This window comes from Microplitis demolitor, chromosome 5 (genome assembly GCF_026212275.2).
Source record: "Microplitis demolitor isolate Queensland-Clemson2020A chromosome 5, iyMicDemo2.1a, whole genome shotgun sequence".
In the NCBI taxonomy this organism is placed as follows: Eukaryota; Metazoa; Arthropoda; class Insecta; order Hymenoptera; family Braconidae; genus Microplitis; species Microplitis demolitor.
In genome coordinates this window covers 7,726,023-7,740,000 of record NC_068549.1, presented here as the reverse complement: position 1 = coordinate 7,740,000, position 13,978 = coordinate 7,726,023, and the positions used below count along the sequence as shown (strand labels likewise).

The 13,978-nt window shown below is 27.9% G+C and overlaps 1 protein-coding gene and 1 non-coding gene across 2 annotated transcripts; both read left to right on the top strand.

Annotated features, from left to right (window-relative positions):
- The first annotated feature begins 113 nt into the window (after positions 1-113).
- On the top strand, positions 114-233 carry LOC128667906 (5S ribosomal RNA). Its single transcript, XR_008403820.1, has one exon. It is a non-coding gene; the product is annotated as a 5S ribosomal RNA (ribosomal RNA).
- Positions 234-861: 628 nt separating this feature from the next.
- LOC103574254 (agrin-like) lies at positions 862-8,918 on the top strand. The gene is made up of 11 exons (XM_053739328.1): positions 862-872; positions 932-996; positions 1,833-2,027; positions 2,124-2,297; positions 2,387-2,726; positions 4,080-5,351; positions 6,659-6,912; positions 6,987-7,083; positions 7,155-7,271; positions 8,400-8,574; positions 8,657-8,918. Exons 1-11 carry the CDS (start codon positions 862-864, stop codon positions 8,912-8,914), a joined length of 2,958 nt encoding a protein of 985 aa, XP_053595303.1. The 3' UTR covers positions 8,915-8,918.
- The last annotated feature ends 5,060 nt before the right edge of the window (positions 8,919-13,978 follow it).

Below are 13,978 nucleotides of genomic sequence, written 5' to 3'. Positions count from 1 at the left end.
TTTGATGACTTAATTTGCCCAAAGGTTATTTTACATACTTCAATTATTACCAGATAGCTAACTAACGTCAAACTACAGAGCAATTAAATAATAAATTAAACTGCTTATACATTGTCAACGGCCATTTCATGCTGAAAGCCACCAGTTCTCGTCTGATCACTGAAGTTAAGCAGCATTGAGCGTGGTTAGTACTTGGATGGGTGACCGCTTGGGAACACCACGTGCTGTTGGCATTCTTTTTTATTTATATTTTATTAACGATAAATACAATAAAAATCTGGGCGTCAGTTGGCCCTGCGGGCCAGCCCCAACTCTTCCTGCGGTTTTCGAGCTCAAAGAGCTCGAAAATCTTATTGCATGCGATTGTTTTTTTATGAGCTTTTCAAACTTTAACAAGTTATGTTTTATGCTGAAGGTTAAAAGTTAAAGAATCGAAAATCATTAATGAACAAGCAGTTTTTAAATTTTAATTTTCGATTATGTTCGATAAAATCAGTGTATTGAGACAGAAATCAATGCCAGTGATCAAAATTAAGATTTGAATTAGTTTTGGCTTAGGTCAGAGCAATAATACAGAAAATATCCGAGAAAATTATTAGAAACTCTGTTTTCTCGATTTTTCGTCGATAATATGGTTTAAACTAAAGAACAAGTTTGATGGTGGCGATTGATTTCTCAGAAACCAATGGAATGATCAATCGCGGTGTTACTATACCCCGGGCCGCCATCAACTACTATATATTTATAAAAATTAAATTATTATATTATATTATATAATAAATAATTATATTATTAATTAATTATATACTATATATTTATAAAAATTTCACAAAAATATAAAACTTTTTCCAACCAGTCACCATGGCTGAGAGGTAAGTAGGGTTACCGAACTTGGTAACTGGCCAGGAGTGTGTTCGAATCTCAATGATAGCCGAAAAATCGGTTCTTTGAGATACGTCCGCGGCAGATCTTACGAAACCCCACACGGAAAAAAAGGTATCTTGAGTCAAAAAAATATTTTGGAACACAAACGTTTTCGGGAACCGAGTTAAGATTTTCTTGAGTAAAGAGAATTTATCTTGATAAAAAAAAAATTCGTCCTAGTCAGAGAAAATTTCTATTTTATCCGAAAAAATTTAGATTTTCAAAAAAATTTGCTTTAATCAAGAATATTTACTTTCAGTCGAGAAATTTTTTTTTCTGAACAAAGTACGGAGGAAAAAATATTTATTGGCGCAAGAAATATTTTGCATTATGAATTAAAGACAAAGATTTTTTTATGACGAAAAAATAAGACTCAAGAATTTTTTTTTTCACCCCAAAAAACTTTTTCTTGTTCCAACAAAAATTTTTTTTTCAACTTTTAATGGAAAAAATTTTTTGGGGCAAGTAAAAATTTTCTTAGTATGTGTAAAAATTTTTTATGCCAAGAAACATTTTTTTTCTGTGTAAAAAATATATCGAAATTTTGAAGTACAAAAATATCATTAAACTGTTGTAAAAGTATTTTTAAAAAACGCCAATGTTGTCGTATTAATATATATATATATATTATCAAGAACATTTTCTTGTCACGAATGTCTGTGCTTAAATTGATTTCTCAAGTAACTTTTGTTGATGAAATAAGTTAAACAATTAATAGATTGCTCGTGAAACACTAATTTAAAATGTTTTAAAATTATCTTCCTGTTGTTATTAAAGTTAAAATAGAAATATTTATCTCTATAAACAAGCATCACTTTAATTTAAATTATAGTAAACTTTATTTTAAGTTGTTAAGACAGAAAACTATTGAAATTAAAAAAAAAAAAAAAAAAAAAAAACAATTTCAGACTATCCGACGGTGAACACGGATTTCCCAGTTAAAAGATTTACAGCTGTCCAATACACTCAACCAGCAGCAGCTATTTCACCATTGTCAAAGTCAACCAGGCATCTTCTTGGTCCAGAGCCAGACCAACGTTATTATTACACTCATCGTGCTCAACAAGAAACCATTACTATTGACCGTGATAATTTTAAACATGGTAGGAACAGTATTCTTTTTTTTTTACATTATTATTACAATAATAACTTACTAAAATTATTTTTACATACGATAAATTTAATCGAAAAATTTACAGGAGTTGCAGCTGCATCAAGACCTACCCCAGCAACTATTCGAGTTGTAACAGCACTTCTTGGGGATCTCTGTACAAATGATAGGGACTGTACAATTCCGAATAGTGAATGTTTTAATGGACGGTGTGTTTGCTCTAATGGATTTGCTGAGACAAGCGATCGACAAGAATGTTTTGGTAAATTTAATTTTATGCTATTAATTGATTTAGTATTTTATAAGAAACAAAATAAAATACATTATTAATATTATTTATTTTTTTTTTAGCAAATTACATGTCGGTAACGCTTTCCGAAGATCTTCGCGCTTGTGTTTCTAATCCATGTCACTCATCAGCAACTTGTATTGACTTACCAAGTTCAACATTTGTTTGCATTTGTAATTCAAATTACACGGGTTTATTATGTGATGAAGAAATAAATAAACGAGAATATGATATACCTTCTTTCGATGGTAAAAGTTATGTGAGAATGAGTAGACTAAAAGCATATCATAAATTTAGTATTGAAGTTGAGTTTAAAACTTATGCTGACAACGGAATAATTCTATACAACCAACAGAAGAATGATGGTAGTGGAGATTTTGTTTCACTTGCTATTGTTGATGGGTAAGATTACATTAAATTTATTTTTAACGAGTAATTATTTAAAAAATCATTTTCTCGGCAAAATTAAGTTAGAAGGGGAACAACCATTAAATTTAAAAAATTACCGTTTGTCAATTTTTTATTGTTCAATTGGCGTCAGTTGTCTAACAATTGTTAGACGATTTCTCTGCCTTACATCACTGGTTGACTTGTTATTGCGTGTCTACACTGTAAAGATTTTTTTGGACTCGGAATAGTCTAAATAACGGTGTAAAACTCTTGGTGTGAAAATTACCCCAAATATCGTGCTAAATTTAGGCGGTGTGAATTAAAAATGTTTACAACGTCCGGCGTGTAAATGTGTAAATCTCAATTTAACACCACGCAGTGTTAAAATGAAATAACACTGGTATAAATGGTGTAATTCGGCGGTGTTGAAATACCGCTGTTAAATTGGTGTAAAAAAATAATTCCACGTATAATTATTTAAAAAAAATGTATTACATATAAAAAAATATGAAAATTTAATGAAAATTATCTGGAGGAAATTTCAATTTTGTTATGTACTTATTTAAATAATTATTTATGTTATACGTAATTTATTTAAAATTTACACAATTTTACGCCGAACATTTCAATCACCAATAATTTAATTGATTAATAAAAAAACTGTTTAACTGTAGAGTGATCGAGTAAGCAAAAATATTCACAAAGTCAAATATTTTCAACACCGAAAACTTCAACACCTACACCGCCTGGACTTACTCCAGATTTTTTTACAGTGTATTTAACATCTAAATAAAATTAGTATAGTTATTGATTAAGTCGTTAAAAATATTCAATGATCATTTGTTGCTCATTAATGGAAATTATAAAGAGTGACACGAAATGGTGTAAAAAAGTAGATTACACCGTGTTAAAATTACACGAATGAATAAATTATACCGAGTATTTTTTACACTGTTATTTCACACTACACGGCCGTGTACAGTTCTCGGGGGCCATTTTTACATCAAAATTTCTTACAGTGTACATCGATTTAATAATACCCTGGTAAAAAAAAAATATATATATAATTATATGTGAAAATGGCCTAATATAATTACATGCAATTATTTATAATTATTTTTATTTACATTTTACACAGTTTTCAGGGATTAAATAAAAATTAAAGGAGTTTTTTGCCTTATAGAATACATATAATTTAAAGTGATGTTTGATATGTATTGATCTATTACATAACAGTAAAATTAGTTTCTGTAAAATGGCATGATTATATATAATTGTATGTAATTATATACAATTGCATATAATTTATATATGATTATATATAATCATAAATAATAATTAATAAAAATATTTATGTATTTTTAGATACGTACAATTTCGTTATAACCTTGGAAAAGGACCAGTAATACTAACATCACCGGAGAGAGTTACTATGAAAAACTTTCATCGTATATCAGCTAAAAGATATCACAAAGATGGTGTTTTAATTTATAACGACGGTGAAGATATTGCCGGTCAAAGTCAAGGAATGCTTAAATCATTAGATCTCAATCAAGATACATTTATTGGCAACATACCAACAAATTACACTAGAGTATACGACAACATTGGGACCAGTCACGGATTTTTGGGTTGCATTCGTAAGCTGAAGATCAATAGATTTACAGTTGACCTTCATATTGGAAAAGATAAAGATGTTTTAGAGACATATCGTGTTAAGCAGTGTCATGATAATGCATGCGCTAATTTGCCTTGTAAAAATGGTGCTACTTGTCAGCCAATATTCGAAGAAGATCTTTGCAATAATAGAGAATGCAAATCAAATACAAAACGAAGTAATAAAACAAAGAAGAAAAGAAATTATAATGATGGAATTAAATTTGTCAAATGTAAAGGCTCTCATTGCAGCGATTTAAAATCTAAACCGAAATCAAAGAGATCTAAAAAATATTCGAAAAAACGATGCGCTACTGTGGATTGTAATTATGATTATGATTTAGATTATGACGCTTCTTATGAACATGATAATTATGCAGTAACAACTTACGAACCACCAACGTATAAATGTATTTGCCCTCCTCAATTTACTGGACCTAATTGTGAAGAATCATTAGATCCTTGTTTAGGCGAACCCTGTCAAAACGGAGCTACTTGTGATATTCTTCCACAAGGCGGATATGTTTGTAAATGTCCGCCAGGAAGAACGGGAGATCATTGTGAAATATTAGATGCCGAATTAACTGAATTTTTAATTCCTCAGTTTAATGGTGATGGGTTCCTTGAACTTTCATGTCTTGAAGGAGTCTCAAAAGCATTTTCAATTGAACTATGGTTTCTTACGCGAGCTACAGATGGTCTACTACTTTACAATGGGCAACTTAACAATGGTCGTGGAGATTTTATTAGTCTTAACTTAGCTAATGGCAAATTGGAGTTTAAATTTAATCTAGGCAGTGGTATAGCTAATATTACATCTCCTGATTCCGTGAGTCTTAATACTTGGCATTGTGTTAGAATCAGTAGACTTGGTAGAGAAGGACTTCTGCAGTTAGATGAAGGCACTATTGCACGAGGCTTTTCCGGTAGTCCTCTCACTGAATTGAATTTAGAGATGCCTCTTTATATTGGTGGCGTTAAGTAAGATTTATTTATATATCAATCATAATGTATGTATACTGAAGTGTGTGAATCGGGTTCAAATCGAATCGAATATATCTATTTGATTCGAATTATTCACAAATTTTCGAATTATTCACAACTTTTCAAGTTATTCATCAATTTTTAAATTATTCGAAAGTTTTTGAATTATTTGTAACTTTTCAAACTACGCAATTCGAATCGAAGAAATTTTGGTCAGCTTTTAAATATTTAATTTTTATTTAATGAAGAGATTAGTTTTTAGAGTAACCAAAAATAATTTTTTGTAAATTCGTGTCTAAGCTCTACTTACTTCTGACAAAAATTTAAATTATTTAAAAAACTATTACAATTTTAAGACGTTCAAAAGAAAATTTCGGAATCGTTCGTGAGTTTTCGATTAATTTGAGAATTTACGAATTATTCGAAAATTTGAACTATTTACACACCTCCAATGTATACATATATTTTAATTTTTAAACGTTTCACACTAAATTAAAGGATTTGGAAAGTTTAGTGTTTAATTTGTTTAAATTCTTAATATTTCTTTTCTACTTACAAAAAATAATTTCGGGTAAACTTTCAAATTTTTTTTACAAACTCAAAAAATATTATTTTTTAGTTTTTTGTCAATAACTGTTTAAAAAATGGATCAAATAAATTATTTGTTTATTTCAAAAGTTTTGTTTCGTCCGGAACTTATTGTAAAAAAAAATGTTATTTGAATATCGAAGAGGTTTCAGAGATTTTTGAGTTTAAAAATTTTAATTTTTTTTTTATCTCAAACTTTTATTCATTTAACAATTTTTAAGACCGATTTAATTTTTAGCTCTTAAAAATTATTATTTTTCTATTAACTTTTGGAAATTTGAATTTGGTCTGTAAATCTTAACTAAACCTAATGTAAGTTATTGAATATTATATTTTTATGTTAAATTAAAATTATTTATTCTATTACAAAACCGTTAATTTAATTATAATTAATAGAAACAAAAAATTCAATAATTAAATTAAAAAAATAATAAACTCGAAAGGCCTGCGATCAAATTGATCTTGAATTGATGCTAAAAACACTTAATAATTAAAATATTTGTTTTCTGAAAAGAAAAAAAAGAATTATCTCTGATCTATTTTTCAGAAATTTATGAGTAACAAATTAAAAAAATATATATTTATGAACATAAAAAAAATATAAAATTTACCTTGAAGCCGTTTTTACATACGAACATAAAAATTCTCCAAATCCTTTGATTTGACGTTTAATACTTAAAATATGTTTTTAATAAACCAAAATATTTATTTATTAGACATTGGCGAGAAATTCATCGTCTGGAAAGTGCCTGGACTGGGCTCACAGGCGCGATACAAAGATTAATGGTCAATGGTAAGACTTACCAGAATCTAGCAGTTAATTTCACTCAACACAATACTGAAATATATGATGGGTTGCCGTGTCCTGCTGATGGCAATCCTTGTCACAATGGTGGAGTCTGTTTGCCGTTATTAAATAGTTACCTTTGTAAATGTGCAAGCAGTTACAGTGGTCTCCATTGTGAATTTTGTAAGTCAATAAATTATAAAGATTTTATAATATCAAATAGAAATTCATAACAAATCTATTAATTTTAAATATAGTCATGGGATATGATGTATCTGGTGGAGAAATAGCTGAACGACCAGTAAGATTTAACGGGGACAATTACCTACAGTTTAAACATCGTTATGGCAGAAGGTTTGTTCAAATATTATATTTAGACAATCACTTAAATTTACTAACCCACACTTCTTACTAACTTACTTTAGCTCTAACAATACTTTAACTACTAACACATCTCTTTTGGAATATTATGACGATTCTTATTCCGACTATGAGTTTGACGAGGATAATGATTTTGAATATGAAAATTATGACTACACTGAGTAAGTTTTGTTATAACAAATAATAACTTTTTACCTAATTAGTACACGGAGAGAAATTTATGGTAACAATTACAATATATTATGAAAATGGTTCCTATATAGTATAGCAACAAATTTTTTTTTAAATATCGATTATAGGAATGACAACCGTACTAATTATGATAACCATTTCTATCTATAAGAGTTTCATTCTTATAAGATGTCGGAGTAATTTCTATAAAAATATGATGATAATTTCGATATTATTATGGTAATCATTCTCATATTTCTATCGTAACCTTTACCCTATACTATGGTCATTTTTACCATCCACTATGGTAATGTTTACCACACTATCATTAAAACCATACTATCATAGTAACAATTACAAAAATATTATGACAATGGTTACCATAATATATGGTAACGGCTACCATAGATTATGGCAATTATTACCTTATATTATGGTAATGGTTACCATAGATTATAGTAATGTTTACGATAGATTATGGTAATGATTATTATAAATTATGGTAATCGTCTCATACTACTACAGTAAAAATTACCATATATTATGGTAATGGTCATTATACATTACGATAATAGTTACCATAAATTGTGGTAATGATTAACATAGATTATGGTAATCATCTCATACTATCATAGTAATCGTAACCATACTATTATATTAATCATTATCATAAGATTATGGTAATCATTCCCATAATATATGGTAACGTTTACCATAATATTATGGGAATATTTACATATATTATGGAAATGGTTACTATGATGTGAAGAACTTATTCCCATACTCACCTAAGAACCCTATTAGTATGGTAATCATTACAATAATTAAATTATCATACGATGTAGGAACTATTACGATAATTATAGGAATCGTTCCTATAATTATAGCAAGTTTTCCCAGAAATTATGGACGTACATCCATAATTACTAGTAATTATTACCATAGCGTTAAGGTTGATATTTCATAAACGTATTAGAAACGTTTGCAAAATTTTCTCTTAATTTAATAACTTTATTTTTTTTTTTCTATTTAATGAGCTTGCTTATTATGCTTATGTATAAACATAAATCCTTATTAATGTATAACATTATAATTAATAACCAATAATAATTAACTAGATACAAAGGACAGCAATCAAATAAATTTGAATTGAGTCTACGAACCGTTAATCCGGATGGAATGATAGCATGGATTGGACGCGGAAAAATAGAAAATCTGGTACTATCTCTACAGGATGGATATGTTGTCTTCACGTACAAAGGAAAAAAAGATGAAATATCTATAAAAAGCCGAGTATGTTCTTCAATATTAACAAAACTCCTTTATTTTATATTTACTCTGATGTTATTACTTATATTTTTGTTAACTTTTTTAGAAAAAAGTTAACGATGGTATTTTTCATCACATCAAAGCTGCTCGTCGAAGAAAGGCAATCGTAATCCAGGTTGATGACGAAATTCCCATAAAAGTTGCCACGGAAATATCTCTTCTAACAACCAATGGGAAATTATTTGTTGGTGGGAAGCCTGGTCATAAAGGAATCAAGGGTTGCGTGACTGACTTTATCGTCGATAAAAGAAGACTACCTTTGGCAAGACGGAAGATTGAATTTTGCCACGATAATGACGTATGATAGTGAACTACCGATTCTATAGATATTTACAATATCAAAATCCTGATATTTTAAAATAACAGATATTGATTAACAATTCATATATAGAGTGTTTCTATGAGAAATGTCAATCTCTTAAATTTAAATTGATATTATTAATCGTAATTATAAAATAATAATAATAATAATAATAACATATGAATAAAAAATAATAACAATAATATTAATATTATATATAGCAGTGATAATAATAACAATACTAATAACAATAATAATAGTAAGAGCAATAATGATAATAATAATATATAAAAATGGTGAATTTGTTCAGGTGATTAAAATTTTTTTGTCTAAAAATTAATCAGTCTGATGTATAAAATTAAAGAATTTACACAAAAATCCAGATATTTCAGATGTAAAAAAAAAAAATGTATGTATCAAAAATGCCGAAAGATGTAAAACATCTTTTCTAGGTTTAATTGCGATACGCAATTACGAGATATGTATGACGCAATGATGCGGCTCTACTTTAAGAGTAGTACTATGTTATATCAATTTATGATATAATATTTAAATGATATAAAAAAAAAAAGTGCTGCCTTATTTGCCAGTAGATGAGTCCGTTATTAAGGGTTGATATTGTGAGATTTATTAGAATTTAGGTTCTTTTAAAATCGTGTCAATAATTATTACAAAACCTGATACTGACAGAATAATTTATTGCCATCAGTATTCAGCATCGACTGAATAAATTGTTTAAACAATAAATGAAGACAGCGGACCAAGGACTAAGATCTGTAAGCTACGACAGCTACTACCAGACTACATATGTATTGTTCAGTTAAACTTATCGTATACTTATGTAATACATAATTGACATTCTGAGAAAATGCGATAGTTTTCTTAGTTGATCAACAAGAAATTGTTATTAAAAGTTTTATTCATTCATTAAAATATCTATTTACTATCTGCAACAACCGCTAACTTTTTGGTTAGTAAGTAAAACAATGCAGCGAGATAATGAGACCCGACGGTCCTAAAATACGTCAAAACTTCAGGATAAGCAGCTTGAAATTTCTTATTATTAAATATTAATAATAATAATGATGAATACTCTAGCGATGGTACTTAATAAGTGTGTGGAGAAAGGAATGAAATATAAGTGCTACATTTTCATTAAAGGACAATAATATATTTTTAAGCTAAATTAATATAAATAATTATTTATGGATATGAATAACAAATTTTAGTCGTCTAAAATTATGTGCATTGTGAATTACCTTCACAATATCATAAGAGCAACGTAAAAAAATCTATATTCCCTAAAAAAAAAAAGAAAAGAAAAGAAAAATAAAAAAAAATTATATGTCGTCTTTTTTCAGCACAAATTGTTAAACTCGCACATTAAAACGTTATTAATTATACCAAGACTGATTAATGAAAAAAAAAAAATAAATAAATAAATAAAAAATTGATTGAAAAATCGGTGTTATGTTTGAATGTTATCGTAGAATATTGTGGAATTTTAAGTATACACAGTTAGAAATTTTGTGTAATTGTGTTAAAAAATTATTTGGCTAGATTTTTTGTGTTGATTTTCAACACATAAATCTGTTAATTCAACATAAACCGTTGGTGTTATTTTATTTTAAAAAATCTGGAATGTAACACATTTCTTGTGTTATTTGAAAATTAACACAAAATATGTGTTGTTTAGCTAAACACTCCCGCGCGTTACTTCATTATTTTAACCAAGCAACCTTGGCGGATCCGAATTGCGGCAAATACCGTAGATTACGGCATTTTACGGCAAATTACGGTACTTTACGGTATGTTGAGGTAAATTGCGCGGAATATTACGGTAAAGGTGCCACACGTTGCGATAAATTTCCGTATTTTACTATGATTTGCTGTATTCTGCCGACATTGTCGTAAAATCCGGTGTTTTCCAGTAAAATACGGTAATTTACCGTAATTAAGATTCATTAGGGAACGCATTGTAGAAGTATTGTCTGCAAGGAAACTTGGATTATAATTGATTTAAAATTAAATATAATCATAGATAACTTGCGTATTTTTATGATCAGGTTCAATATTTTTTTTATTCTCATATTTTACGGGAGAGTAATTCATAGCTCCGTTTTTTATAAAAATCACAGAAAATCGAATTAATTGTTTGCTAAATGACATAAGTTGTACTGAAGTTAGATTAGTATACTTGAGTTGGTTAGGTCACATGCTTATATTAGTTCATTTTAACACGGAAAGCCTGTTAAATTTACACGAATTTTCTGTCAAAATAACAGATTTCATGTGTTTGATTGTTTAACATAAAATTTGTGATAACGATCAACACAAACGCAAGTGTTGAATTAACACGAAATTTCTAACTGTGTATATGTATTAAAAAAATAAAAACTGTTGATTTATGTTAATAAATCACATAAATTTGAGGTAGCAGAAGCTTTTTATATAAATGCGCAAAGAATAGAGATATAAAGACTATAATAATAATAATAACAGTAAGTTATAAATATAATAACAACAATATTTCATTTCATTTATTAGTTGTTATTATTATTATAAAAAATATACTGATATGCGAATGGATATGTAAATTACACAGGATAGTAATTAAATAAAAAAAATTGTGACACAAATAATAATTATTACATATTTATAAAACGAACGAATGTGTGATTCATGTTAGTATAAGAGTGTCACAGTTAATATATGTCATGGAGTATGTAGATATAACTGCAATATTTTGATTGTCACTAGCGAAAAACAAAAAAAAAAAAAAGAAAAAAAAATATAACTCATTTAAAAATGTTTGTTAACGACCTAACTCACAAATGGGCCTTTCAATATTATCCATGGCTTAATTTTAACTCCAACTGTTCTTCCTATTACGCAAAAAAACTTTTTAATGACTTTCTACAACATCAATGCTTGTTAAGTGTGATTTAATATTAATTATGAATGCAAAAGTAAGTTTCTGAAGGGCACAAACTCCATTATTTTGTTACTTTTATTTTATTAAATACTTACAGCAAGCAGACGCTTCGAGTTTAAACACCTACATACACTATAATATAGATAATAATAATTATAATATATAATAATAATAATACTAATACTAATAGTAAAAATAATAATAATAATGATAATGATAATAATGATTCATGAAAAAAAAGCTTGTAAACTTTAAAATACTAAGCACAGCCTACATAATAGTTAAAAAAAAATATAACGCACATGCCTTGCCATCGGCTTTTATCAGACAAAAATGAACAAACTGTTCAAGAAATAATTAATAACTAAGTTAATTAACAAAATACAATATGTTAAATGTAGTTCAACGAAAAAATAATAATTAAATTTATTTTAAAGGTTAGTTTTAAATGTAGTAATAATATTTTATTTCATAAATTACAGGCATTAATGAAAAACATCTTCTCCCCTATTTTTTTAAAATATTCAATGATCTTGAACTGTCATAACTGTAATACAATTCTATTAATTAAAGAAAAAAAGTTAAAGCATTAATTGAAACAAAGACAACATACAGTTAAAAAATTTTGAGTCGGTGTGGTGTGAAAAATTTGGTGTTAAAATTTTTAACATTGCTAATGTGAAAGTTACACTAAGTACTGTGTTCAATTTTTGGCCGTATGAATTAGAATGATCACACCACCAACGGTGTAAATGTTACTTCAGTAGGCACACAATGAAGAACAATATGATAAAAATGTTCTTCATGTTGAACAAAAATACTCATGTTAATAAAATCATTAATTTATTAACTTCGAACCATAAACTACCTTATCAATGTCGTACAAATATCAATGGCAAAGGCTTATTGTTAGTTTGTAATTAATTTACATTTGAATAATGAATACAATATTACTGAGAATAAGTAATTTTTTCAATTGAAAATACTTGACCCTTCATCCGTCACGCTTTGAGCGCAGTGCCACAATTTTTATCAAAAATTATTTGAAAAGAAAAAAAATTTCCTAGTCTTTTGAAATTTTATGAGTATTTCTACTTTACTTTTTAGTATCGCATGAATGAATGATAATTATTTTTCCAAGTTGCCTTTGATGAGAGTAAACTCGAACATTGAATTTGTTCGGTATTTCTACGCAGTGTTGCCAGTTTCTACCAGCGACTCATTTTTAACTCATTTAATTCATTTCTTTCTTTAATTATTTACTTTAGTAAAAAAATTCTAAAAAATATTACAATTATCTAGTCGTATAAGCTTGTGTGGTTTAAATTTTGAAAAATCATAGTTATGGTACTTGGCAACACTACAATATTAAACACATGGCGACGATCGAAGGGTAATGAGACCGCGCGACGGACGAAGAGTCAATTATTATCAAAGAAAGTTAATTGATAATTTTTAAAGTTGAAGTAATTGATTTCATTATTAAAAGCAGTTATCGAGTCATTTTTTTAACTACAAATCATATGATCGGACAAAGTATAAGTTTTGAAATAATAACACCAAAGGGCGCGAAAGATAAAACTCATACCGTGATAAAGTTTTTCCCCAAAAAAATTTTACACCGTTAATTCACACCGAGGATACCGTGTAAAGTTCTCGGGGACCATTTTGACACTAAAATTTTTTTTATAGTATGGTTACTATTTCGTCGAAAAATAGATTTAAAAAAAAAAATTACTAACAATTGTTATCAACTAGGAGTTAACCGAGCAGACTTAAATTTATTTATTAAATCGCGTTTAGCTCCTCATTGATTACAACTGTAAGTAATTGTTTGTTAAAATTTACATCTCAGAGAAATCGTAACTATTTTGTCGTTCTTTTTATTAATGCTGTAATTTCTTTTAGTTAATTCATAAAATTTGAATACAGTTATATCAGTAGAAAGACATTGAATAATTTAAAAGAGTGGGGGAGGGGGGTGGTGTCTAAAGATCCTTAAAAAAACCCCTTCAAAAGCTAACTTACATATCTCATTTTATACCTCGAATTTTTTATGACATATTTACTTCCCAAAATTTTCACGTATCAGAAACATATCGAATTTATTATTGAACATATCGTACGGCCAG

Coding starts and splice junctions, on each gene's coding strand:
- LOC103574254 (XM_053739328.1), top strand. Junction 5,352..6,658: donor CTTTATATTGGTGGCGTTAA/GTAAGATTTATT, acceptor TTTATTTATTAG/ACATTGGCGAGAAATTCATC. Junction 8,575..8,656: donor AAATATCTATAAAAAGCCGA/GTATGTTCTTCA, acceptor TAACTTTTTTAG/AAAAAAGTTAACGATGGTAT.